The 27,074-nt window shown below is 37.0% G+C and overlaps 3 protein-coding genes across 4 annotated transcripts; all 3 read right to left on the reverse strand.

Moving 5' to 3' along the window:
- Window positions 1–4,822: 4,822 nt before the first annotated feature.
- On the reverse strand, window positions 4,823–11,906 carry LOC137744838 (cationic amino acid transporter 4, vacuolar). Of its 2 annotated transcripts, XM_068484647.2 has the most exons (14): window positions 11,353–11,906; window positions 10,554–10,755; window positions 10,065–10,149; window positions 9,011–9,151; window positions 8,794–8,912; window positions 8,622–8,718; window positions 7,927–8,099; window positions 7,758–7,824; window positions 7,175–7,333; window positions 6,776–7,043; window positions 6,024–6,132; window positions 5,514–5,626; window positions 5,244–5,319; window positions 4,823–5,103 (listed from the first exon to the last, which is right to left on the reverse strand). In XM_068484647.2, exons 1-14 carry the CDS (start codon window positions 11,495–11,497, stop codon window positions 4,947–4,949), a joined length of 1,911 nt encoding a protein of 636 aa, XP_068340748.2. In that variant the 5' UTR covers window positions 11,498–11,906; the 3' UTR covers window positions 4,823–4,946. The 2 variants fall into 2 exon arrangements, with proteins under 2 accessions (XP_068340748.2, XP_088537924.1); XM_088681798.1 differs by lacking the exons at window positions 10,065–10,149; window positions 11,353–11,906 and having other exon boundaries at window positions 10,554–10,687.
- Window positions 11,907–12,620: 714 nt separating this feature from the next.
- Window positions 12,621–16,548, reverse strand: BPM4 (BTB-POZ and MATH domain 4). The gene is made up of 4 exons (XM_068484648.2): window positions 15,872–16,548; window positions 15,022–15,367; window positions 14,557–14,836; window positions 12,621–13,183 (listed from the first exon to the last, which is right to left on the reverse strand). The coding sequence occupies exons 1-4, from the start codon at window positions 16,264–16,266 to the stop codon at window positions 12,897–12,899; spliced, it is 1,308 nt and encodes a 435-aa protein (XP_068340749.1). The 5' UTR covers window positions 16,267–16,548; the 3' UTR covers window positions 12,621–12,896.
- A 1,534-nt stretch (window positions 16,549–18,082) lies between these two features.
- Window positions 18,083–26,734, reverse strand: LOC137744837 (TMV resistance protein N). The gene is made up of 9 exons (XM_088680980.1): window positions 26,603–26,734; window positions 25,537–26,149; window positions 24,351–25,443; window positions 23,956–24,231; window positions 22,726–23,838; window positions 21,738–22,428; window positions 21,630–21,684; window positions 20,078–20,614; window positions 18,083–19,013 (listed from the first exon to the last, which is right to left on the reverse strand). The coding sequence occupies exons 2-9, from the start codon at window positions 26,019–26,021 to the stop codon at window positions 18,227–18,229; spliced, it is 5,037 nt and encodes a 1,678-aa protein (XP_088537106.1). The 5' UTR covers window positions 26,022–26,149; window positions 26,603–26,734; the 3' UTR covers window positions 18,083–18,226.
- Between the last annotated feature and the right edge of the window lie 340 nt (window positions 26,735–27,074).

The raw sequence follows: 27,074 nt of genomic DNA on the forward strand, positions 1-27,074 counted from the left end.
TAAACTGATTATGCAAAAACGGTCAATGACTGGTTGAACTAATTTTGCAAAAATGGTCGATGACAGATTAAATCGATTCTGTAAAAATGGTCGACGACGAGTTGAATTGATTCTAGTAATAAATTATACAAACTAATTCTACATATAGTTTCAAAACTGATTCTGCAAAAATAGTCAAGGATAGATTGAGCTTATGACACATGTTAATTTTGTTTGAGTTGTGAGGATTAATTTTTATTAATAGCCTTAAAGTCCTAGGGGTATGATTGATATTTTAAAACATTGTTTCCATGTTTTTGAGCTAAAGTTTAGTTATTTTTAATGTTTTTGTCTCTACTTAACATGTTTTAAAACTAGTTGAGTTATTTGAAATATAGTGAAAGTTTTTGTCTCTATATATAAAGCTCCCTAATTATTAACATATTTTAAAAAATAACTATTGATATATTTTAAAATATAAAATAAATACATATAATTAGCACGGGTACGTTTAGCAAAATTAAAAATCGGTACAAATAAATAAAAAATATGGGCACAAAAAAGAATTAATATATGGGTACAAATTAAAACTGAAAAGAAAATTGGAACAAATTAAAAATAAAAATGTATGATAAAAATTTGAAATAATTAATGACGTTTATTAAAATCTAAGGACCTTGATAAAAAATTGGAAAAGATTAAGGTTTTAATCAATGGAATAGGAAAAATAGGGATGGGAACTTAATTTTTCCATAAGAAAAAGACTTCAAATTGAATTATATTCCCCATTTTTGTATTTGTGGCGTTGTTTTTCAATAGTAGTCAAGATGATGAGTTATTTTTCAATGTACCAAGAAAGCAGGGTGGTACTCCACGTGTTTCAATACAAGTTGTAAGATTCTTGTGTTAAAAAATTAATGACATAAAAAATTAAATTTCCCACCGCTTACATAATAACACGTAGTGTACCACTTGTGTTACGGGCACAAGGAAAAATTTCTCCAAAATGACAACCAAGCTTAAGAAATTGGATGGAGAGCTACATTTATTATTGTAGGTATATAGAAAATGTAAGGAAATTTTGATTTGGTAATTGAAAACAACTTTTTAAATATAATTATTGATAACGTAATCTTCCCAAGGTTTTGATCAAATGATCACTTATGGGTTCACAGTTTTCAGCGCAATGGGTGCTTTTACATGACCAAAAAGGGTATAAGTTTCAAACCTTATGAAACTGAACCAAGAATTAAACACTACTTATAAAACTTGACCAATAAGTAGACATTATTCATGAAACTAAACCAATAAGTAGACACTATTTATGAAATTGGACTAATAAGTAAACATTATGAAACTAAAACAAGAATTAGGCACTATTTATGAAACTGGACTAAGAACTAGACAATATTTATAAAACATGACCAAGAACTAGACACTATGTATGAAAGTGAACCAATAACTAGGCACTATTTATGAACCCGAACCAAGAAAGAGACATTATTTATGAAACTGTACCAACTCCTATAAATTATTTATGAAATTAGACCCAATAACTAGACAGTATTTGTGAAACATGACCAAGAACAAGACATTATTTATGAAAGTTAACCAAGAATTAGGCACTATTTATGAAATTGGATCGATAAATAATGTAGTACCGTTCAATTTCATAAATAGTGCAATTTTATTAATAGTGTTCAATTTCATAAATAGTGTTCGATTTCATAAACAGTGTCTGTGATGGACGCAAAGATCCTGCGCTTCAGGTTTTTGTTTTTTTATTATTATTGAAATTGTGTCATTTTCATTAAAATTTAAGTTCTTTTATTCTTTTTATTAAAATTTAAGGGGTTTTTATTATTATTAATATTTAATTATTTTTCATTAAATAAAGTTATAGCATGATTTTTTGTTAAAATAAACTTAACCCAATCCCTTTTCATGAATGTTTTTATTTTTATAGGTAATAAGGACTTTATTAACAAACCATAAGAACTACATGGGGTAGGCATGTCGAACGTAACTAAGGTGTCATGCACGCCAAAAAAAACACCACACAAATTTACAATGATAAACTCATCATAAATACAATACTATTCTCCAACCACCACGGAGACCCATATCTTACCAATGAAAATGAAAACAATTTTGCGAGTAGTAAAATCACCATGACAACATTGCGAGGAAAGGATTACACCATCTCCAACAAATATCGAGCTTCCTTCTCATAGTCCCTTGTCACGCACACAAGCCAAAAACAAAAAAAAAAAACAAAAACCAACCTTAACTATGAACAATAGTGTTGCTTAAAGATCCAAGTTTGATCGGTAGGCATAGTCATCACAAAGGCTCTCCTCGCAAAAGCGAGAGCATCCAAATCACAAAAAACTCTTACCACCATAGCGAAAGAGTGACTACAAGTAGAAAAGAAACACGAAAAAAAATAAAAAGAAGAGACCAAGAGAGATTAGCGTGATCCCACGGCCAAGTGCTAGAGTCAGCAGATGAGGGTTTTAGGGATAGATCACATGCTTGAGAGTTAAAAGGAATGGAAGAGGATCCTCTTCGGATGCACTTTGTGGGGGATTTTAGAGTTCCCCATATCCTAGTCATTCATCGTACATCGTGCAGCCAATTTTCGCAATATATTATTTGTGTTTAATTTTAAATAAAAAAAGTCAAATAATTTATAATCACACGATATACGATGAATTATTAAAATGTGGGATTCATATGATCCCCACAAAATAGATCTAGATAGGATCCAATGCCAAAAGGAATTACAAATAAGTGATAACTATTATAAAATCAGTTGTACTTATTCTTTTTGAACGGCTTCATGATGTTCTTCATGAATTTTTGTGGAAGATGATTTAGTTTTTGTGGACATAATTTAAAAGAGAAACGAATCTAAATATGCAAATTATCAAAACTTAATCATGGCATTACGATATGATCTATACTTTTCTCGAACGAGGGTTCTCTTTATATGGATTCTAGAATATTCTAATTGTATTCGTTCATCGTATATAATGCAATCAGAAATTATTATAAATTTTTTTTTTAAATTAAATATAAACAATACTTGATTAAAACTAATTGTACAATGTACGATAAACAAACACGATAAAAAATTCTCAAAATTTTTACAAAGAGAATCTAGATAAGATCCTCGTTCCTTTTTTTCGACTCAGATACAAAATTAACATGTCGATAGACGGGCCATCGAAACGTTGTCAAGCCCTAGATTTATCTTAAAAAAAAAAAGTTATGGGTACCCATAAGCAATCGATGCGTATGGGACTAAACTGTTGACAGTAATGTTTATTGACATTGAATGGTACACACAAGATTCAATTGAGATGGTGACAAAATTTCCACTCGCTCAACTTGTAAAATAAAGTAATGTATTGTATTAAATGTATAGTTCAAGTCAAGAAATGGGCAAATAGTAAATTGCAATCATCCCCCTTACGAAACTGACGTCGGCGCGTTTACTGGCAAAAATCTAACTCAAATAATTCATATTCTGATGGATGATTTAATATTAAATTAAAGAAAAACTTGTTGCTGTCGAGAAAAAGAGAAATAATAGTTTATCGTAATTTTACTTTAATTGGCATCGCTATCTATTATGATAAACTTCACTGACAGATTGAACATATGATAATTATCAAGCTCGAGTATTGGTGTGGTGGGTCGATAACCGTTACTTACCACTAATTGTTCATTTTTAAAAATAAAAAATACAAAATTTCATACCTATTTTTACTTTCTACACATCTTTTTATTAATTTACATATTTTATTTTTTTTATTCATTCTATTCGAAAGTAAAAAATTAATATAAGTGTGTAGGAGATAAAAAATGATGCATTTGATAGCACCAACCTTTCTTTTACTTGGTTCCTTGAACACGGGCTTTTAGAGTCAAATAATAATTCGCAATCATGTCCCATACGAAGCTGACGTGGGCGCGTTTATTGGCAAAAAGCCAACTCAAATAATTCATCTTGTGATGGATGACTTAATATTAAATTAAAAGAATCACTTAGTATTACCGTCTAATAATACGTATTCTTTTTCACTTGCAAGTGAAAAGTTTTATATTCGATTCTCGCTAATGGTAAATTTGAACCACATTATTGCTAGTCCATTATAAAACTTAGCCTACTCTCTCATGTAAATACTATTGTTTCTTAAAAAAAAAATTAAATTAAATTAAAGAAAAACTTGTTACAACTTAGCTTCGTTTTTTTCTTTGGATGACGTTAACTACACACCTATTTTTAACTTTCTATACATTTTTATTAATTTACATATTTTGATTTTATTCGATTTGACGACTAAAAATTAATATAGGTGTGTAGGAGATACACAACTTTTTATTAATTTACATTTTTGATTTTCTTCTATTCATTTAATCCAACAACAAAAAATTAATATAAGTGTGTACGAGATAAAAAATGGTGTGTTGATAACACCAACCTTTTATTTTACTTGTTCCTTGAACACCGGTTTTTAGAGTCAAATAATGTTTTCTTAGATAAAAAAAAAAACGTTTGAACATTGGTTAAGATAACCGGAAAAAACTGATGTCAACTTTCAAATTTTGTCCAAATTGAAGACAGCAGTACTCGAGGAGAAGACGTATCCCTTCCACACCGCACGATAGGATATCAACACCTTATAACTAATCTATTAATTCCGTCAACTCTGTCAAAACTAAAAGTTCTTCAACATGGATATCCAATCAAATTCAATCTTAGGCACCAAACGCGACGAAACGGAACATATGCTCACCATGGTCCTATGGTTAAAGTAAAGAAAACAGAGCTTGGTTTTCTCTATCCTTCTCTTTCAAGGCTTACTTTGTATTGCAAAGAAACTGAAAGTAATTTGGGTTACTTACAATGAGATGAACATTATGTTCAAAAGTTCCAACATAAAAAACTGAAAGGCAGACTAGGCCGCGTGGTCTGACGAGGAACGATAAATCTCATTAGCATAAGCTGAGGATACATAAACTGCATTGTAAAGTGAACTATGGCTTCGGCCGTAAAACAAGTATACCAATGCTCCTATGGCAAACCATACAGAGACGCGGATCCATGTGGCAGCTCTACGAGTATGAAACATGTTATCAGTTGTGAATATAGCATATTTCGAATGTCATGGATCAATGTATTCAGATTCTGGTTTTGGATTTTGATATGAATTTGCTTATTTGCGTGTGTGTTGCGAGGGGAAGGGAGGACTCACCCGAGACCAATTAGTAAGTAGGTATTTATGAGAATGCAAGCAGCAGGCAAAAATGGAACAAATGGACAACTGAAACCTGCAGAGAGAAACAAACGGTTGTGGAGTCGTAAAAATGATTTGCTTCAACTTTCGAGGATGAAGTCCACTCCAAACACAAGCAGGAAACAAAGAGATGGAAATTCGAGAGAATCGAGGTTTCTAGATGAACCCATCAACATTGACTAATGCCATCAATCTCAGCAATATTTATAGGATAGATATTAACCGTACCTCCAGTGTGTCCAAAGCTGTGCCTTGTATCATCTTGATCAATACAGGTCAGCACAATTAAGCAGCACAGCAGTAGAACGCCAGACACTCCGCACACTGTGAAGCGAAGAATGCTGGCACAGTAAACAAGTTGGCAACATTAAACTAAAATCTGATGGAATTGTTAGATATATATGTCTGAATCTCTGATCTCATCTCTTTCGACATATGATTTACAAAGACAAAACTGCATATGTTTCTAATGGAGTATACCTAAATCTTAGACTACCTAGATAGATCTTAATAGGATGTTGTTCAAATTTTAATAGCTCCAGTATCATTTTATACAACCACAAGCCCAAAAATCTAAAAGCTGTTAGGGAACGGGCCAACAATGTCTATCAAGCAAACAAAAGCTTTGTCTTAAAAATTTAACAGCCTATCACGAGTTGAAATTCTAGTCAAAGTACAAAAGGCCAGCCATTAATCAAACATCAACCTGCGTAAAATGTAATTTAAAACATGACAAACCTGGAAACGCCTTTAGCTGAAGCTGCAAATGCAAAGGTAAAAGTCCCTATACAGAGAAAGGCTATGGCCCAGGCCGCAATCTTCCGCCTTTTTTGTTCATTTCGATTGTCTGTATGATTGTTTGTAGTAAAAAAGAGGAACATCATATAACAATTGTCTAGGGTAGAACCTTAGTCAATCCAAATTGTAAACATCTTCATTTAACATGGGATGTGGCCCTAGTGGCTAGTGGAACTAAGACCATCCTAACTTCAAACAAAATTGACACGGTTTGGATGTTTTCTAAAGTAGTTTTCTGTAATTTTAATTTCTTCAACCAGATCGTCATAGTTAGGTTTCGTTTACAATCAAGGTAAAATCAAAGAATCCGTCAATCAGTTAGACTGAAATATCACGCACCTCAGTTGCATGTGGGACATAAGGCAGGGACCTTTGGAAACCAAAACTAACTATAGTGAGCTCATTGAAAAAGTATTTCCTCTAACTGATTGACGGATTCTTGTAATTATCCTTGATTGTAAAGTTGTAAACAAAACTCAACTATAAGGACCAAATTGAAAAGAAGAAAAAAACACTAGAGAGATCTAATTGAAAAAAAAATACCCTAACCAGAGGGATTGGTCATTTCCCCTATTTTTAATCCTCCATGTTCAGTGAGATTCTGCTTATTCCAAAACACAAGCATCATGAGTTCGGTACATTCAGTGCATAATCTGTTTTCCCATACTACAAATCACGTGAGCTACTATTACCTTGTGATAAGACTTTCTGAATCAGAGGATAGCCAAGTGATGCCTCCCCTATTTCACGTAAATATTGACTATCATCCTTAGAGGAGCCAGCAGGAAGTGGAAGGTTTTCTCTGTCACTTTCCTGAATAGTACGACCAGTTTGCAATGATGCTGACGTAATGGACTCTTTAAGTGCTGATGAAAGTGGCACTTCATCTGGTGGCACATATCGTAGTATCAAAACTGAAAGTGCAGCAGTTGTAAATGCAAATAGTGTACCAACGCTAACCTGTACCCACATAATAAACACTTATGAGGATGAAAACGTGAAAACGACAAAGATTCATCTCCCTAGAGAATAATAAATTATAAATATGTGCTCAGCTTTTATCTCCAGTCAAAAAACTTTGGTTAACTTACCATCCCTGCCAATTGGGAAACATCCATAAAGAACGTCAGAACTGCGGCAAAAATGCCAGTTGTAACAGTGCTCTTCACAGGAACTTGGGTTTTTTTATTAATGTCTGAAAAGAATGATGGTAACAATCCATCTCTAGCCATTGCCATCAGGATCCGTGGCTGTAAAATTGAAATAAAACAAACCGAGAGATCTCGGATTACCAGGTGGAATAAACCTCTGATTCGTGATAATGCAGAGAACAAAGTGCCTCCAAATAAATGGAAATTCAGGTGAGGCAAGCTCCTAAATTTAAACCGGCAACCTAAATACTTTTTAGATATAAGGAAGGGCGCCTTGTAGTCCTGTCTCAGTATGGGAATGCAAGCAAAAAGACTTTCAAACAGCAAATTATTTTGGCATTGACACAAAATCTTCAGGAAGATCTATATAAAACTGTCAGGAAAGTTCTATGGAACCAACCAATATAAAACTGAAAAAGCAGTAGTAAATGTAAAAACTTCCTAAAAGTGCTGTCTGCATAAACTCCACTATAAAGAGATTTATAACTATGCTAAATTAAAAAAGAAGGTACTACTGACACACCTGCGCAAGAAGCGAACCCAACAAACTTGCAGAAAGAGCAGTAACTGCTCCCGTTGTTATAATATACCTGCAGTCCATACATATGAATCTTAAAACAAATACTTTTAAATGGAAGGCACTCAAAGTCCTAGTGAATGGAGTACCAGAAACAAGAAGAAAATATGCTTACACTGCCCATTCCACCCCATAGCTTGCAAATACTGAGGAAATGGGAGTATCTGGATCTAAGTCATAGTATGGTACTAAGCCGGTAATTACAAAAGATACAAACATGTACAAGATGCAACATATAAACAATGCTATTCCAATACCGAGGGGCAAATCTCGTTGAGGATTCCTCACCTGCCATAAAAAATACTCTTAAATTCTTGAAGAACAACACGACAATAACATTATATAAAAAATTTGACTTGACATCTGATACAGTAGAACGGCTTTGAACAAGAGATGTGCAAACCATTCATTATGAAATTTTCCTTGAATCCTTAACGGGTGAGTGCCCGCAACCAATAACTTTTATTGAAAACCGAAACTTACCAGCATACATAAGTGTTCATTAAGTGACTCATCTGGTCAATTTTGAGATTCTTTGCTAAATTTCCATTCTTCTACTATAGTAAAGTTTTATATTACCATCATTTAATCCTCTGCCACATGGTGGTTTCTAAATAATAGCTGCCTTTTGTAGACACTTCCAGTTTGCCCAAAAGAAACCTTTGACAATCTAGTGATGCTTTTATTACAACTAATCGTCCAAAAAATAAAAATAAACATTTCAAGCACAACCTAACTGCATATGAATATTTCCAGCAGGCTCCATATTCATCACACAACACAAATAAACTGCTACAAAATTTTTTTTACCTCCTCAACTGTGCTAGTAACTGAATCAAAACCAATGTAAGAAAAGAAGACCACAGCAGAACCAGCAAACATCCCGTTTATTCCAAAGGGAAAGTACCTAAAAAGTTAAAGTGCAATATGAGAAAGTAGTTTCATGAGATTAATCTATAAGAAAGTGAAGACAAAGCATTACCCGCTAGAAAGTTCATATCCAACCCATCCATTTTTTAAACCCAAATAGCCACCTGCTGTCATGATGAATAGCATGACAGAAACATTTACTGAGGTAACAATCATTTGTACCAATGAACTCTGAGAAATCAGGTCGTTCGCTTTAGTAAGAAATGCAAGGGAAAATAAAATTTGAATGGATGAAAAAGATTACAATGATACTTTTGGGAAAAAATTACCTCCTTTATCCCTGTGCACAAGAGAAAAGCAACAATAAGAACTAACACTGCTGCACATGGATCCACCACAATACCAAGCCCGGGGATGGTATGACGGGCCAAGAATGAAGGTAACTTATCCAAGCCTCCAAAAAACAAGGCCTGATTTCAAAGCAAAAAACAGAAGGACCACATGGTATCCATTAACATTGGGGACCTCCCACATTGTTTGCTAGAAAAACTACTCACATTGAACGGACAAATTACTTCGAAACATGTGATAATTTGTAATAAACACCATGAATTAAAACAGATACAGACTTATCTGCTGTGTGAGTATACCATTATCCTCCTTTGTTCTCCAGTAAATTATTTTTAAATTTTTACTGACACTCTTTCACTCATATAAGGAAAGATATCATCAAGTTATTTTAAGTCAATTTACACATGTTGTAACTCACACGAAAGTTAACTTCTGTTCCAATTGTTCTAAAACCAATTCATTTTAAGTGAAAAAGCTTCAGAACTGAAAGCATTTGGGGAAGTCTGCTCGACCTTCAAGACTGAGGATGATATCGTTTTCAACAAAAGAACAACTGATAATACACAGAAGAAGGAAATTTTGAGCAGCAGATGCCAGTATACTAACTAAGTATTTTAGGCATTTCAAGGTTACGTGCCATATAATGGCACAAAGAAGCCTTGTTTCACAAGTATGCAAAGCAAAAAAGCAAGACTGGTCAAATGATACTACAGCTGATCCTCACAGGTACATGTTATTATTATTTTATCTAATGCATTCTGCAGGTAAATATTTTTTTGAATGTATTCTAAAACAATACAATATAACAGTTAAAGTGCCAACATGTCTGTGCAAACCAAAACACAAAAATATAGAAGGCTGTGCTTGGTCCTTGCAACAACCTTTGCATTTTCGCTTGTCCACACTGCGAAAGCTCCCTCTTTATCCAGCTTGTTTTTGTGTGTGTGTGTTCACATATTTCTCAGCAATATATTTCAATAAGCACAATTGCATATGACATTGTCAAGAGAAGACAAGATATATACACTGTACCAGATTTGGGGTTATGCCACGAGCAACAGCAGCACCACCAATGGTATATTCTAGAATCAGAGCCCAACCTACCAACCAAGCAACACTAAAGAAACCACATGACGCGAGTCACTAACTGAAGGTATCATAAACATAAATAAAAAGAAAGATTTTCATGGTTTTGTATCTATTCAAGGATCAATCACAATAACATATCCCCCCACCCACGTCTTAAGAAGCACTTAGCAATATGCCTGAGCAGCTTAACCATGTTCTCAAACTTAGCTCTGTTTTTGTCCTCTAATGAAATTGCCTTTTATTTGAGTCAGAAAATTTACAACCAGTATGCCTTGAAACTGGTCTATTAACAAAGAATTTTGTTACATCAAACAGTGCCGGCACATCATATAAATTAACGTGCACTAAGGATGAGACTCTGTTGGCAGATAGCACGGGTAAAGACTATCAATAGTACAGTACATTCAAATGATTAAAAAGATTTTACATTACCCTTCTCCAACGCATATGTATGAATAGTGATAGGCACTCCCAGCAGATGGGCAACGACATGCAAGCTCTGCATAACAAAATGCTGAGAGTGCAGCAGCTATCCCAGCAATTAAGAATGAAATGGTAAGTGCAGGTCCAGCACACTCTCTAGCAACTGTGCCGACAAGAACATAAACTCCAGCACCTATTGTAGCTCCAACTCCTGATTGATAGGAAGTTTTAAAAGAATCATCTCTATGCTTATAAGAAAATGAGACATACAATGAACCTAGCATGAGCTCGAATTGAATGTTGCACACGTATTTTGGTTCGTCAATGCCAAGCAGTGTGCACTCATCACATGGTTAATTTAACACAATGAGGAAGATCCTAAGAGCAAATTCTTCCAAGCAATTGCAATAAAACCAAATGAACCAAACTCATTTTACATTTAAAAAACAAGAACAGTAAAAAGAAAGAAAGGGAACATATCATATGCTAACAACCCCATTAAACAGTGACTTGAGGAACAAATTACTTTCAATTTACAGACAACAACATAAGAAAACATAATTGAATTAGCTACATTCATACACTACATACCACAAACTTGAATGAACATATCATAAGCTAATAAGAAAAAAAAAGTGCATATGTTGGTTAGGTCCGTTGGTCAGAATTGCGTGTGCACCCCTTACATTTAAGTTCGAACCTGGTCCCAGTAGTTTAGAATATCGCATTATCGAAAATGAAAATAAGAAAACAAAGCAAAACCCACTTCCAGAAAGCAAGGGAGGAAGCAAGTTAATGGAATTATTACCAATGGCAATGAGGTCAGTGACAGATAATATCCTAGCCAATTGATGATGCCCCTCCCTCCTCCCCACATGAACTGAATCAACTTCCTTCCTCTGAATCAAACTTCTAAACCCCCAAAAGCACTTGCTCCCACCAACACTTTGCATATCAGCACTTCGCAAACCCAACCAAAAACACTCAATTCAAAAGCACTTTTCGCCTGTTCACTATATCACTGAAATAAAAAGGAAATAAATTGTGGGTTTTTCTCGGAACAGTTTGGAGATAAGGGAGTTTATGAAGGAGAGGGGGAGCAGGATGACACTGCCACTGGGTTGTTGGGTGAAAGATGGGTGCTTTTCTGGGGATGGTGGCCGAAGGTGATAGATTTCTGGGGATGGAGGTTGATAGTGATGGATATATTCTACCAAGTAAAGTAACAAGTAACAAATATAGAAATTACAGCAGCAGCAGCACAAAGTTGTACACAAAAGGTAAGAACTGGACAACGAGGGGAAGAGGTGGAGAATTGCTTGCATTTTTGCAGTGTACCCAACATTCCAATCTTCACGAACCTTCGACCAATAATTTCTAAGGAAAATATACTTACTCCACCAATTTGCTTGCCACAAAAACAAATTTAATCTAATACAAAATTTACGATATGCAAGCAATTTAAAAATGATTGAAAAATGTTTTTGGTGAGAGTATTTTTAGGTTTATTTAAATATTTTATCGAAAAAATATGTTTCTTGCAGGAAGCATTTAAAGGTTTTTTTTTAGGATTTACTCACAATTGGTTTACAAAAAACATCCATTCAAAACGTTTTCAATCATTTTAAAAGAATAATCACATTGTCAAATATGAGCCTAAACTCAGCCATGGATCGCATTTACTTTTTCCATCAAAGTTTAATAATTGTTGAATTTATTGGTTTATAGGTTGTTCTATAATTCACCGTTAGGCAAAAGACCAAAAAAGGTATTTTATATTTGTTTTATTCAAAGAACCAAAGTAGCGTTTTGCTCATGTTTCAGTGGATTTTCAAAATTGTACAAGATCCTCCTGCGTCACTAGTCTTGAACGATAAGAAAAATGTTACACTGACATCAAGTTGGTGAGCAAAATACACTCGGAATCAATCGGAGCCACACCAAAGTCATGATAACTTATGTACATTTTGTTTTGAAAATCTCCGCCTTAGGCGTTAAGCCCCTAATTAATCTCTAGGCGTTTGGAAATTAAATAAGTGCGTCTAGATCCGCTTAGACGTCCGTCTAAATCGCGACTCTCGCTCAAACAGATGCCTTAGCCGCATCACCGATCGCACTAAATGCACTGCAAAAAGCACAATTTTCTTGGTTACTTTCCCTAGCGTTAACGTTTGCAGCTTTACAAACACAAAAATTACTCTCTAGTTCATCAAACAAATAAAAGTTACAGAAAAAATAACAACAGCCATGCTTTTTCTTATTCTGTCATACATTCTTCTTTTATCACATAGTTTTGCTAGTCATTTTTCCTTCCATCTACTCGCATTCAAACCAATACACACATCCTCCATGTCAATCATCTTGCCTGGGACTCCTACTCCTACTCCTACCTCTCGCATCACCACCGTCGGAAAGCGGGGCCCAAATGCTTTGACTTCTCTCGCCTCCGTTTTCCCAGGTTCGTTGCCTTACGCTCCTGTCATTCGTATCCCCTCCGTCAGAAAACTGGGCCCACACACTCCGAGTCTTTGCCCCTCCGCTAAGTTCCTCGTCGCATCCAGCGACTGTCTTCAGCAGCTCTGACTGCAGCAGCGGGCAGTTTTCCTTGAGATACTCAAAACCATCCGATTCCATGACGGCTGCATCAAACATGTCAATCAGAAAGTGTAGAAATCATAAGTGAGCACAGAGAATTAGGACACTGGCATGTAAAGTGCAATAGAAACGACAGGCACCATTCTCGATTCCCAGGTTTTCGGTAACTGCAGGATCCCCAAATTTTGATCGTAAGAACTCACTTGTAATCTAAGCTTAAGATTTTGATATTTGTATAACTAAATAAATTGACAACGAAATACTAAAGTGAATGCACAATCGTACTGCAGATTCATCACAAACACAGAGAGGAGGGGAAGGGTGGGGAGAACAGAGTGGTTGATGGCTCTACTTCATAAAGCAAACAGCAAAAGCATATCATCCTTGTTTTGGGAAAATAATGCATACTGTTTGTAATTTCACTCCCACAATATGTACTTTCAAAAGTAAAAGCATAAGCAATCAAGGCAGCAAAAGCACTTGCATGTTGTTTGATTGCTCATGCAAAACCTCAATTAGTTTTGGCGAGCAACATAAACCTAACCAGGAACTACAAGTTATCCCAGATATGAAACACTTAAAGCTGCTAGAGAAATCAGAAAGCTCGAAATTGAGTCAGAATCAGATAGGTTCCCTACTCCTACCATCCTCAATCTGTCCTTTTGCTATTGGGTAAAAGGGTCTGCGTGAAGTTGGAAGATAAGTACCCCTTATGTTTGTTATGCACTATTTGATTGGGTCAATCAGCTGCTTTCGTGTATTTGCATAGGGGCAGATGGAGAATCGTGATGGCAATGGAAACAAATCTTTTTTATTTTCCAGGAAAATAATAATATTATCGCAAAGAGAGAAAACTACAGAGGACCAGTATATACACAAAAGGCACTTAAAAAGCAGCTGCTTTCCAATTTGAAAAGTTTGTAGAGAAGAAGTATCCCTAAACTTGAAAGAAGTATACCAGTTTGTGGAGAATGAATTGGTTCTTCAAATTCATTCATATTACTACGAAACTCAAAATCCCAACTCAATAGATACTGAGAAGGAATAACATACGCCCTAGCTATGGAGAAATTGAGATGCTGTGCTAGACTGTATAGTCTAGGGAAAAAAAGGCATAAGGCATTTTCCAGCACCTACCTCTGTTCCCAAAACCTGACCCTTTCATCATTACCCACCAAAATTGGAAGCAAGAAGAAAAACGAGTTAATCCCTTGAGAAATGTCTTTCCATGGGCTCCGACTTGATCCCTTAATGACTAGACTGGAATCCCAGCAGCTGCACTCCCTAATTATTTCTGATAACAGTATACAGTATACCAAAAGGACACACACACAACTTATCCTGATTCAAACCCCTTACCTACCCCTTACATAAAGTAAGAACCATGAAAACAGAAAATTAAACAGGGAGGACATACCAACTAGGTTTTCAGCAGCAAACTTTAGGCATACAGACTTTAGATCCATAGCACGATAACGGTCGGCCAAGGCCAGAATAATGGCAACAGAATTAACAGACATAATCTTGCAGAGAACAGATTCACACATCAGTCTGAGTCGAGGTAAGCCATATTTGTCTGATGCAGCTAGCAACTTCGCAGCTAATCCATCAGATAGAGATGACATGCACAGTGAACTTGCATCTGACAACTCTTCATCTTCAATAAGGTTATCCGTGTATATGAAGTGTAGCAATGCCTGCTCAGACAGCACAAAAGACATTAGATAGGAAAGCAGGATGAACTTTGTTCATAGGAAGCAAACCACCTAGGATAAACTGGTATTATATTATTTCCAAATGCCAAATGACATACTACAACAAATACAACTCAATCTTACAAAAGCATAATTTTAAAGGAAAAGAAATAGTTGAGAAGCGTTACCTTAAAGACCTTGGGATCCATATCTGTAACAACTATATCATGATTCTCTTCTTCCGTTCCATCAAAAAATTCTTTTTCAAATAAAGGAGATCTAGCTGCCAATACTAGCTTGTGAGCATGAAACCTTTCACCACACACATTAAATGTAACATCTGAACCTTCCTCATTCTCCAAAAGCATACCAAAATGATCCCCAATATCAGAATCGGGGACATGTATTGAGTGCAATCTTGAACTATCTATTGCAGAAACCACAACACCAACAGTGCAATTGATTTTCAAGCAATCATCCTTGAGGAAACTAGATGATTCGAGCAGCGTCCTTCTGAAAAATCGTTTGTAGCCCCTAAAACCCAATTGCAAATAAGTTTACTTTAAAATGTATAAACGATACGGAGTTCAAATAGCATTACATAAAATCTACATATCAAATCTGTTAGTAGTCAAATACCATCCATTTCTAAGACAAAAACACAATTGATTACAAATAGCAATCCTGCCACGCCTACCAGTACCAAAGTAGCTATTCAAAATCCTATTCCCAATCTAACAAACCGCCAGTCTCATCGAAGAACTGCAAGAATTCATTCATTCACAACATGCATAAACTCATTTCCAATTAAGTAAAGCATGGAATTAGCGAAAAACTGCGAAAAAAAATATTCATTAATAACATAAGTAAACTAATTTCCAATTGTATACAGCATAGAATTAACGAAAAATTGCGAAACACGTTCATTCACAACATACACAAACTCATTTCCAATTAAGTAAAGCATCGAATTAGCGAAAAATTTCGAAGAATTGAAATGAACCCAGAACAAGAAACCAGCAAAGTGAAATTACCCACCACATGCTGCCCCTGTACTTGAGGGTGTAAGGCCCGCTTTCAAGGGATCGATCGAAATGGCTATGGACCTTGTGCTTGCCATTAGGACCCTGATCAACGAGAGTCAATTCGAAGAGAGCTCGAACGTCGGTGCCCTCGGAGGCGAGGGCAATGAAGACGGAGACGTAGGCGGAGTTATCCTCAGGGTTTTTACCATCAGGGTAAAAATAGATGGCCCATTGAAACCCTCCGACGGTGAAATTCTCACTGGCAATGTGCTTTCCGACCCCAATTCCTTTGGCCAAGGAATACCCTTTGATGATGAAGTTGTGGGACCCATTAACGGTTTCCGTCACGAAGCGCGAGCTCGACGGCGACGCCAGAGACCGGCCGTTCTTCTGCCTGCCGGATATCATCTGTTTCCGAATTGGGGATTGCAAGCTCGAAATCTGCAATTTCACAATTCCAGCAGTAACAAAGGTAGGTCAAAAGCTTTTGACTGGAGAATTTGATTGATTTTTTTCCTGATATTTCTTGCAATTTCTGAGATTTTTGGTTCTTTTGGGTGTGTGGTTTTGGCGGTATTGATGGATTTCACCTGAGAAATTGGGATTGTGCTTTGGCTTGAGAAAGAAGCCGATTTGGTATGTTTCTCAAAGTTTCCTTTTCCCATTTTAATTTTTTTTATTTTTTAATACGCGGGTAAAAACAATTTCGTTCCACTACGGCAAGTGATGACATCTTCTGCACCTAAGATGATTTCTCGTAATTTTGTTTGGAAAAGGATCTTCGTTGGAATTTTTTTTATTGAATTAAGAGGTCTTGTAATTATGTCCGGTTATCGTACATCGTGCGGTCATAAATTATTTAAAATTTAAAATTAAATATAAATAATATTTAACGAAAACTGATCGCACGATATACGATAAATAAACACGATTACAAGATCCTCCGAATCCCCTGGAAAAGGGTATGGCGAGGATCCTTTTTCCATTTTGTTTTTCATAGTATTGATATTTTACTTTATACTAATTCATTATGTGAAACATGAAATCAAATTGGGTATATTTTTGCTTACTAATCTCAAGTGATGGTAATGTTTGTCACTCTATTTAAATTTTGAGATATATGTATATCCACTACATAGATCTCAAAATTTAAACTCGTATAAACAAGGTAGAGAACATTACTAATAATTGAATAATTCATTCATAGAGATAATATACACAATTCACATGGATATAGTAAATCTTGCTTGGGTTGCTTTACTAGACTGACGATCTTACCAGTCTTGATCGTAACAAAGGTAGATGCTACCACATCGAACCTGTTGCTGGAGAAGAAAATCAATTTATTGCTTATGTAGCTTAATCCTTGGACCTTTTGAGGAATATTTGGTTACATCACTTGAGGTAGTGAGCAAAAAATTTTCCAATTAAATTTAATAGTCAATGTAACTTAGTCCGCCTTATGTTATCATTAATTTATCAATCTAGCCACTTAATAATACGGCCGAATGATATTTTTCCTCAATTACAGGTGAAAAATCTTAATTTCGAATCTTAAATGTAGAAATTTGCAACCAATTTATTAGGCATGGTTTTCGTGTTCATTTTCAGTTTCTTTAAGTATTTTATCTGCATCAGAAAACTTCTTGTAGCAATATCATGCACCTTAATTGGGTCTCAGTCCTCTTTTCGTAATCCCAAAAACTTGTAAGGTGCATTTTTCTCATCCCTCTTAAGCGGTGGTAATGTTTACCATTTTATTTATGAACGTTGTATAAGTTTAATTTTGAGATATTTATTTATCCACAACACAAATTTAAAAATTTAAGTTCATATAATGGAGATACATAAGGTGTAGCACCATCATCGAGGCCGGTTAGAAAAATATTTCCAATTTTGAGACACAAGTGTGCATGGGGAGTCTTTCCCTCTCCACATGAAAGAAAAATCCTACAATGATCTCATCACCCTATTTATCTAAATTTTGAGATTAAATTTCGAGATATGCGTAATAAATAGACACAAATATCAAAATTTAAACTCATCTAACATCATTAATAAGGTGACGAGCATTACCACTATTTAAAAGTGGTGAACAAAAATACACCCCTCAAAATTAACGCATGCACTTGAATATTTTGATGATACAAGAAAGGTTTACATCGACTAATGAGATATTTTAACTCCATTAACTAAATTAATCTCGGAATTTCGACTAAAAGGGTGAATGCTCTAAAATAATTCATTAATCTTTCTTTTCTTTTATACAAGTGACATTACGGAGGGGAAATCAAACTCAAGACCTCGACTAAATAGGTGAACACTCTTCACCAACTGAGCCACAAGCCCTTACATGTCGAACAATTATTCATTTCAAGTAATTCCACGTGCAAGGAACTTGTGCTAGTCTATTTACTGCACTTCTCCATTCAACTAAACTCCTGCCAAACAAGAAAGACCCCAAAGCTTCAAGCGCAGACGGAAGGCCGCGAGCATGATCCAACACAAGCTCGCACAGCTCTACATACTGTTCCTCCGGCGGATGGCCTTGCTTAAACGCTTTCCAACAAAAAAGGCGAAGCGCTTCTTCGTGATTCAACGCCTGTGCCCTATAAATCCTGTCAACACGGTATCTGATCAGCAAGTTTTCATCCCCGGTTGTTACAATGATTCTACTTCCTGCGCCAAACCAATCACGGCTCCCAGCCAAGGCTTCTAACTGTTCTAACCGATCCACGCCATCAAGAACGAGAAGAACCTTTTTACAGCGCAGTCTGTTCCGGATTGCATTGACTCCTCTATGTACATTCCATATCTTAATATTCTTATCCATGAGGATTTCCGAAATAAGTTGTTCCTGTAAAGGAACTAGGCCTTGTTTTTCATAAACTTCTTTTATGTTAGCAAGGAAGCTGCTGCCGTTGAACTGACCCGATACCCTGTCGTAAACAACTTGAGCAATTGTCGTCTTGCCTATACCTTTCTCCCCGTAAATTCCTATAATGCGAACATCATTCACCCCCATATCCAAGCAGAGATTCATTTCCTCCACTCGGGAATCGATTCCAAATAAATCCTCGGGCACGCTTGAAAGCTTTTGGCTCAATTGATTTGATATCTCTTTGACAATCTCTTGGATAACTTTTGCCTCGTGCCTACAAAACAGACAGCAAGAACTTTGTGTGTGAGGACTGAGGAGTCAACAATAAGCCATAAACACACAGATACGTAGTATAGTTTAGTTTCTTCACTGAGACTGAAAATTTGATTGAAAGAAGCGAGCCACGATTTCAAGCATCATGTAAAAAATGCACTCTGATTCCGTATAGAGCAGCACATTATTCACTTGAGAGCAACATAGCTACGTAATTTCCTTGAAATTACGTAATGCAAAGAAAGCAGGATCCAAATTCGAAATGAAATCTAACTTTCACATTTCGTGTCCACTTAGTAAATGATACAGTCTTGGTTATACTGACATACAGTGAAAAATATACACAGCTCGAGAACTTAAAAGCTCCAAATGCTGTTTTCAAAAACTCAAGTCTGATTTTTTCTCAAATATCACATAGAAAACATGACTCGATCCTCGAAAAGGACGGACTTATGCACAATTCGAAAGAAATCTCTGTTCCGGTTATCTAAAATTTGATAACTGAATACAATTTCCTCTTTTTTCAACCTATTTATGTAAAGGGTAAACAATGCCAAACTTTATCCTATAGCAGGTGTGCTGCGTGTGCTCAGAATTTCCATTTGGCAACACTGTCTAAGTAGTTACCTTATTTATGTGCTAAACCATACGAGGAGTCAATCGTGATAATGCATCCAACCAAATCCAAATATCGTCATCTATGTGATTTGAATCTGAAACCTCACTCTACTGAGTACCACTAGGCACTACCATACTAGACCCAGGTGTTAGTGATGATTAATCACTGTCTTTTTTTTCTTCTAACAAGGTGACGGACTAGTGGCCAAAAAAGCTTACAGAGACATTTCAGTCTTCCTTAATCACTAACGGATGATTCACTAGCGTCAAAAATCGAATTCAGAACGTGCCAACACCAGGCGTTTCAACTTAACTAACAAATATAGTAGACCACAATTAAATTAACTAATTTTACCAAAAGAAAAACTAATTTTACTCCTTTTTATGCCAATAAATGTCGGATTAGGCGAGCGGCATAAGTAATTAAATTGGTTGATAACAACTTACTTGTTATACAAATCCCACCCAGAAAGACTGGCTGCCTCTCTCAATGCACCCCTCCAGCTCTCCACCTTGTCCATGAAATCCTCCTCATGCTTCCTGAACGCCTTCTCAAAATACTCCCCCCTCTGCTTCCTCACATCCGACGGATCCACATCGTAGAACACCGGAAAAACGATCTGGCCCGTCGATTTCATGCACCGGAGGATCTCCACGAGCTCGTCCAAGCACCGGGCCGAGGCGGCGTAGTTTTTCGAGAAGACCACGATCGAAAACCTTGATTCTCCGATCGACTTGAAGACCTCGGAGGAAACGGGCTTTCCTCTCTCGAGTGCCTGATCGTACCGGAAGGCGATGATCCCCTTCTGGTCCAGGGCGGCGCAGAGGTGGTCGGTGAAGTTAAGGCCGGTGTCTTCGCCGCGGAAGTTGACGAACACGTCGTAGATCCACCCTTCGTTTTCGTTCTCCATTTCTTGAAATTCAGTAGCTCTCTGAGATTTTTGAGATTCGAATTCGATGGAGGTTTGGCTGTGCTTGTTGACTTATATTGACTTTGTTCTGCTGCGTTGGGAATTTGGAAACTCCATGGAATTCTCGTGGAAGATGGAGGGAAGGAGGAGAGGCATCGCTAGGCAAAAGTGGAAACTCAGCTTCTTTCGTAAGCAAACGTGTGGGAAGCGCGCGTGCGGTTATGTCATCTCGGATGCGGTTCGGTTTGATGCGGTTTGACATTAAAAACATTTAGCGATTTGATTTGGTTTGATTTTGACCAATATCAATAAAAAAAATTCAACGTTTCATGAATTTTAACTTTCCAACATTCTAATTCGATCAAAAGAATAAGTTTTTCAGAACACAAAAATTCATGCTAGTGTGGTAGCAAATAATTTTGTTAGTTTCAATGTCATGTAAACATTAAATACAAATAAATCTCCAATTGTTAATAGTCATAAAACTTATAACGTGGTGACGCTAATAATATGTTAACATGTGTACAATAAATAAACTAATAACTAAAATATATATAATCGGTTCGGTTTAATTTTAATGGGTTTCAAAAGTAAGTAAACCGAATAAAAAATAAATAAATAAATCTGTTCGGTTCGATTTTTAAATTGTTTAACTTTTATCTGGTCAAAATCAAACCAAATTGATCAAAATGGTTCAAATTAGTTGGTTTGGTCAATTTGGTCGTTTCAGTCAGTTTGATGCTCACCCCTACCTTCATCTCATTATAGTTTGGATAAGTATCCCTTGTAACGAAAAACAGGAACTGTTCAGTACTACGGTGTGATTGTATTCTTTTCCCATTGAAAGCGAGTTTGAACCAAATCATAGAATATGGACGTTAGGTACCCAAATATTTATAAATTAGTCCGCAGAAATCCTTTGACTCTAACTACAGATCATGATCAACCATTCCATCATCTCATTGTATTTGCATCTCCCATTTCTCATCAGCGGTTTCATGGCGGCAGTAAAAGAATTCGAAGCAGCAGCGGCGGAGACGGCAGCACAGAACTAGAACACGAAGAACGGGGAAGTGAACTTCTGTTACCCAGAAATTACTTGGATCTGTATTACTGCTTGCTGGGAAGCCCTAGTACTGACGACTGAAGAACAGGAATACCGCATACTTTATGACAGAACATACAACATTAACTTTAGCAATAACTTGACAGACAAGGAACCCGGGAAAAGCAAAGTTGCCAAAGAATCAAAACTAGCAATCCAACCAGAAAGGCTCTGAAGAATTTGACTGCATTTCCAATCATCGGATTGACTTTACCGCTTTCCCGGCGTTCGACTTCATCATAACACTCGTAGATATCACGACTTTGTCCAGTTATTATGGCACCTCTTAGTCCTACTGATGATTCATCAAAATCAGCACGGAATATCTCCTCCATGTCTTGCTCGTATACCAGACGGAGCCCACACATTTTCACCTCCAAGCCAGGGACATTGGACTTGAACGAAGCCCGAATGTGTCTACATTTCCACCACTCAAAAAAACTCCCTGGAAACCCGTTGCGTGATAGGTAGCCTAGCCAAAGGTGATCTGACTCGATCCATATGTCTTCGATGAAGGGATAAAGAATGCCAGGGCTCATTGTACCTTTGTCAGTATCCAACTCACACCGAATCACTGGAGCATCTGTTGAATTCAAATCTACGCGGCAGATGGTTGCATTCTCGCAGACTCCGAAAACAGCAGATACGGCAACTCCCTTGAACTTACTACTGCACCAATGTGGACGCACCTCAATACTTAATGAAGTGCCCACACTCTGATGCATGAACCATGTTGGTATTTCACTTCCAGGAATAGCACTATTGAATCCAGCAAATTGTTCCTGTACAACAATAGGTACAACTTTTATCACATGTCTACCTTGCAGGAATATGTATGCAAGGTATGAGTATCAGTCTCATTGGGACATATCATTCGTTTACTAACTCATAAGAATGAAAAAGTAAGTGGGTTCCTTGTCAAAATTACGTATGCCAATCAGGTATTGATCAACCGCCCACCCCGCCTTGTTCATCCCATACCTTAAGAATCTTGTGATGAGTGTGTGTGTGTGTGTGTGTGTGTGTGAGAGAGAGAGAGAGAGAGAGAGAGAGAGAGAGAGAGAGAGAGAGAGAGAGACCTGAGAATCAGCTTTCATTGATGATTGAAGATACTTTCTGAGCATGAGAAAGGTCAGGTTAATGCCTTCATTCCCAGCCAATCTATGGCAGTTAATAAAACTGAACCCTGCCGACACTGAACTGCATGCAGACAATGGATTTGAAAACGTTTGCAGTGACGAACAATCTTGCGCCATTAGTTCTCTTACACTCGATGGAATGTCTGGCAATAATTGAAGCCTCTTGCAACCATTTAAGTCCAGTTCTATAAGCTTTGTAAGTTGACTGATGCTTGCAGGTACACTAACGAAGTTGTTTCTATTCAGATACAGCTTCACCAATGAGCTTAAGCAGCCAAGATCCGAGGGAAGCATTCCTTCTGACAGATTGCAGTCACTTAGATCAAGTTTCGTTAATGAATGTAAGCTTGACAAGCACGGAACCAGAAGCCCCGTAGAATCTTGATGTTTTCTCATGACCAATGTGGACCAAAGGGATGGAATCCACGGAGTAGATGGCAGCCCGTTACATCCGCGGAAAGATAATAACTTAAGGTTCTTCAAGAGTTCAACGGAGGGTGGTGGTTCTCTTATAGCTGTTCCACCAATATCAAGATCCTCTAATGATTCTAAATGCCCCAAGTTATCGGGCAGTTTTTCAAGTTTTGAGCAACCAGATAATGCAAGAACTTTAAGACACTCCAACACACAAATGGAGCTCGGAAGATTCACAAGGCCTTTACAGTCTCTCATACTTAAATATACAAGGCCGGGTAGACGGTCAATTGTTGAGGGAAGTTCTCGTATAGCTGTACCATCTAACGACAGTTTGAACAAGTGTTCCATATTTCCAACAATCTTAGGGAACTTTTTGAGTTTTGTGCAACCAGAAAGAACAAAAATTCTAAGGGACTTCAGTTCTATGGAGCTTGGAAGACTTCGAAGACTTTTACAATCTTTCAGATTCAACAAAACAAGTCTTTTAAGCCCTGTGACGGACGGGTGAATATCAGATAAACTTGTACAACCTTCGAGGATCAGCCTCTCAAGGTTTGGGACTTCACTAAAATCCGGGGTCTTGATGAGACCTTGAGAGTAACTTAGCTTAATGATTTTCAACTTCTCCAGAGGCTTCTATACATCCAGAAGAAAGGGAAAAAAAAAAAAAAGCGAAAAGGAAGAGAAATTAAATTAGCATTTACTGATTTGCAGGCTTTTTGATGAAATCACATGTATAACAATCCACAGTACCTTTATAACTTTCCAGAGTTCTTCAATGCGGCTATTACACAAGCTAAGTTCGAAAAGTTTTTCTGGTCGGAAATTTGATGGGAGAGATCTTGAAGGATATCCGTGCCATTTGAGAACTCTTAACTCGTTTGAGAGATATGTAAGCTCTTCGGAAAGGTGCACATTACCTAATTTGAGCATCCGCAGTTTGTTCATTTTAGAGAAGGCCTCAGTGCTCGTGTGAACCTCCTCGTCTGCACGTGAAGTTAGGACTAAGCCTTCAATGACTTCGGTACCCTAATTAACAAGAGAAAACATCAAGACAACTGCATGATATAGCAGACTAAGTAGAACAGATAATAGTTTTGCTTAGTCGTATGTTAGTATCTGAATTCAAACTGCACCAAATCTCTTACCTTATTATTCACTAGTACATCATAGACATCCTCGAAAAGCCACAACCTGCTGCGTTTTCCTGGCTCCCTATGAGATTCTTGGCGAACAATTTCCCAACCCATCTCTTGTAGTAAATCATGCATCCATAACATGTTATACGAAACACTTATGAGAGACTTATCACTTAATACTCTTATTCCAATATCTGAATGAAAGCCAAAGCTGTCAAGTATCTTTGTTACTCGAGCTTTGTTCTTCCACTTGAAGAAACAAGCGATATCTAGGAACATGTTTCTCTCCATCTCCTCTAGTCCTTCGAAGCTTATTCTAAGTATATCGAAAACTGTTATGTTGGGAACTTCTTTTAGTTTATCCAATGCAGTTTTCCACTCAGATACATTCCTGCGAAACAGAAAGGACCCCAAAACTTCAAGGGCCAATGGAAGACCATTAGCATAATTTACAACAAGGTAGGAGAGGTCTAGATATTCTTTTTCCGGATGGTCTCTTTTAAATGCTTTCCAACTAAAGAGCTCAAGAGATTCATTTTGATTCAATTCCTTAGCCTTGTATATTTGATCCACTCCATGGCGAAGAAGCAAATGCTCGTCTCTAGTTGTTATGATGATTCTACTCCCCAAACCAAACCAATCATGTTTTCCTGCTAACTTTTCTAACTGTTCTGATCGATCCACGTCATCAAGAATAAGAAGAACCCTTCTATGCCGCAGTCTGTGTCTTATTACACTGGAACCTTTGAAGACATCCCATACATTTACATTTGTTTCCATCAGGATTTCGGAAATCATTTGTCTCTGTAAAGAAACTAGTCCACGCCTTTCGGAAACCTCTCTGACATTAGAAAGAAAGCTGCTACCATCAAATTGGCCCCAGATTCTGTCATACAGAACGCGAGCAATAGTTGTCTTACCTATTCCTCCCATCCCGCAGATCCCTATAATGCGAACATCATCTAACTCTGTCCCTAAGTACGTATTTATTTCCTTCAGACGAGATTCTATTCCAACTAGTTCCTTGGAAACTTGTGAGAATGTGTCACTTAGTTTACTAAATATTTCTTGAGAAATTTCACGGATAACTTCTGACTCGTGCCTGCAGGACAAGACATTCTATGTTTTAAGCAAGCAGTAAGCACAAATCAATGAGTGAAAATATTCCGAAGGGCAAAACCAAAAGCTTGATTACCTATCTTGCACATGCCATCCAGAGAGATTGGCTATCTCCGTCGTTGCAGCCCTCCATCTCTGCACCTTCTCTACATTTCCCTTGAAAGATTCTTCGTGAGTAGCAAACGCTTTCCCAAAACTCCCTGTTTGTTTGCGCACCACAGACGGATCCACATCATAAAAAACAGGAAAAACTGTTTGTCCCAGTTCCTTCATGCATTCGCAAATCTTACTAAGCTCATCCAAACACCATGCTGAAGAAGCATAGTTTCGCGAGAAAACAACTACCGCAAACCTTGATTCTTCGATTGCTTTGAGGAGTTCCGGGGCAATGGATTTTCCTCTCCCAAGTTTGAGGTCGTCTCTGAATGTCATGATTCCTTTGAGGTCCAAAGCAGCATACAGATGGTCAGTGAAGTTCTTGCGAGTGTCTTCGCCTCTGAAACTAAGGAAGACGTCATATGTGCATTGTGTTGGATGCGTTTGTATGCTACTGGAAGCCATTCGGAACTTAAGAGCTTCTCGGATTCAAGCTAACGGAGACAAATCAGACAACATTGACGGAAAGTTTCTTGTCAATCACAACTCTTGGATCAGTGTAATATGCAGGTGAATTTCAACTTTGGGAATCCCTGTGAAAGTGGAAAATAATAGTGATGAGAAATGCCCAGGCAAACCATTAAAGAGTTTATACAATATTTTGTAAAAGAAGCAACCCTAAACCAACAAGGCTTCTCACTTTCTGCAGGCCGGAAAACATCTACCGTGCGCAGCCTTACCCGTGCTTCGCAAAGAAGCTGTTTCCACGACTCGAGCCTGTGACCTTTTGATCACAAATGAGCAACTTTCCGTTGCGCCAATCCTCGCGTAAAGTGGGAAATTAATCTTTTAATTTTTTGTTAAATCATGTCACTAATACACAACTTAACTATGGATATAATAATTCAGATGGTTCAAGTTGTCAAAAACTTAATTGAATGTGTGTTCTCAGGTTTTTTGTTTTGTTTTGTTCTTTTTCCTTTTTAATTTGGCAATCTCTTCATCATGATTCATACACACACAAATAATGCAACAAATTCACATACCAGTTACGTCGAACAGCAGCAAAGCAAAGCAAAGCAAGGGCCTCTCCTCTGCTGCTTCTGCTTCTGCTTCTAGAGAGAGAGAGAGAGAGAGAGAGAGAGTAGAGAGAGAAACCAGTGAATCCCAGCACTTCCTAGTTCTTTGTATTTGCTTCACTTCATGGTAAAGTTGTACAGAACCAACGCCAAAAATAATAAAAAATAAAAAACGTTCGAAAAGTATTAGGATCCGATGGAAATCCTGGCGTGTGAATGATTTGGCCTAATCGTAGAAGGCCACGTCGTTTAAGAAATAGAATTAGGGGGTTTATCATTACTATTACATATTTGCCCCCTAAAGTTGTGGGTTTTTACCAGTTTGGGCCCTTACACTTTTTTTCATCCCATGTTGACCTAAACTTTTGAAAATGCACTTAATTGGGATAGAAAGTGAATTTCGTTATATAAGTTTAAAAAATGGCATATAAGATTTTTT

This window comes from Pyrus communis, chromosome 12, assembly GCF_041283825.1.
Source record: "Pyrus communis isolate YQ-2024b chromosome 12, ASM4128382v1, whole genome shotgun sequence".
In the NCBI taxonomy this organism is placed as follows: domain Eukaryota; kingdom Viridiplantae; phylum Streptophyta; class Magnoliopsida; order Rosales; family Rosaceae; genus Pyrus; species Pyrus communis.

Bases quoted from the DNA above. Each gene is read 5' to 3' on its own strand.
- LOC137744838 (XM_068484647.2), bottom strand. From the start codon at position 11,497: ATGCAAAGTGTTGGTGGGAGCAAGTGCTTTTGGGGGTTTAGAAGTTTG. The intron at 8,913-9,010 runs GTAATTTTTTCC...CTGATTTCTCAG, and splicing joins TGTGCACAGGGATAAAGGAG to AGTTCATTGGTACAAATGAT. The intron at 5,104-5,243 runs GTGAGTCCTCCC...TCATACTCGTAG, and splicing joins TACTTACTAATTGGTCTCGG to AGCTGCCACATGGATCCGCG.
- BPM4 (XM_068484648.2), bottom strand. From the start codon at position 16,266: ATGATATCCGGCAGGCAGAAGAACGGCCGGTCTCTGGCGTCGCCGTCG. The intron at 14,837-15,021 runs GTAACGCTTCTC...CTGTCTGAGCAG, and splicing joins TGGATCCCAAGGTCTTTAAG to GCATTGCTACACTTCATATA. The intron at 13,184-14,556 runs GTATGTCCTCCC...TGTTTGATGCAG, and splicing joins TGCTGCTGAAAACCTAGTTG to CCGTCATGGAATCGGATGGT.
- LOC137744837 (XM_088680980.1), bottom strand. From the start codon at position 26,021: ATGGCTTCCAGTAGCATACAAACGCATCCAACACAATGCACATATGAC. The intron at 25,444-25,536 runs GTAATCAAGCTT...CTTGTCCTGCAG, and splicing joins GGATGGCATGTGCAAGATAG to GCACGAGTCAGAAGTTATCC. The intron at 22,429-22,725 runs GTCTCTCTCTCT...ATTGTTGTACAG, and splicing joins CAATGAAAGCTGATTCTCAG to GAACAATTTGCTGGATTCAA.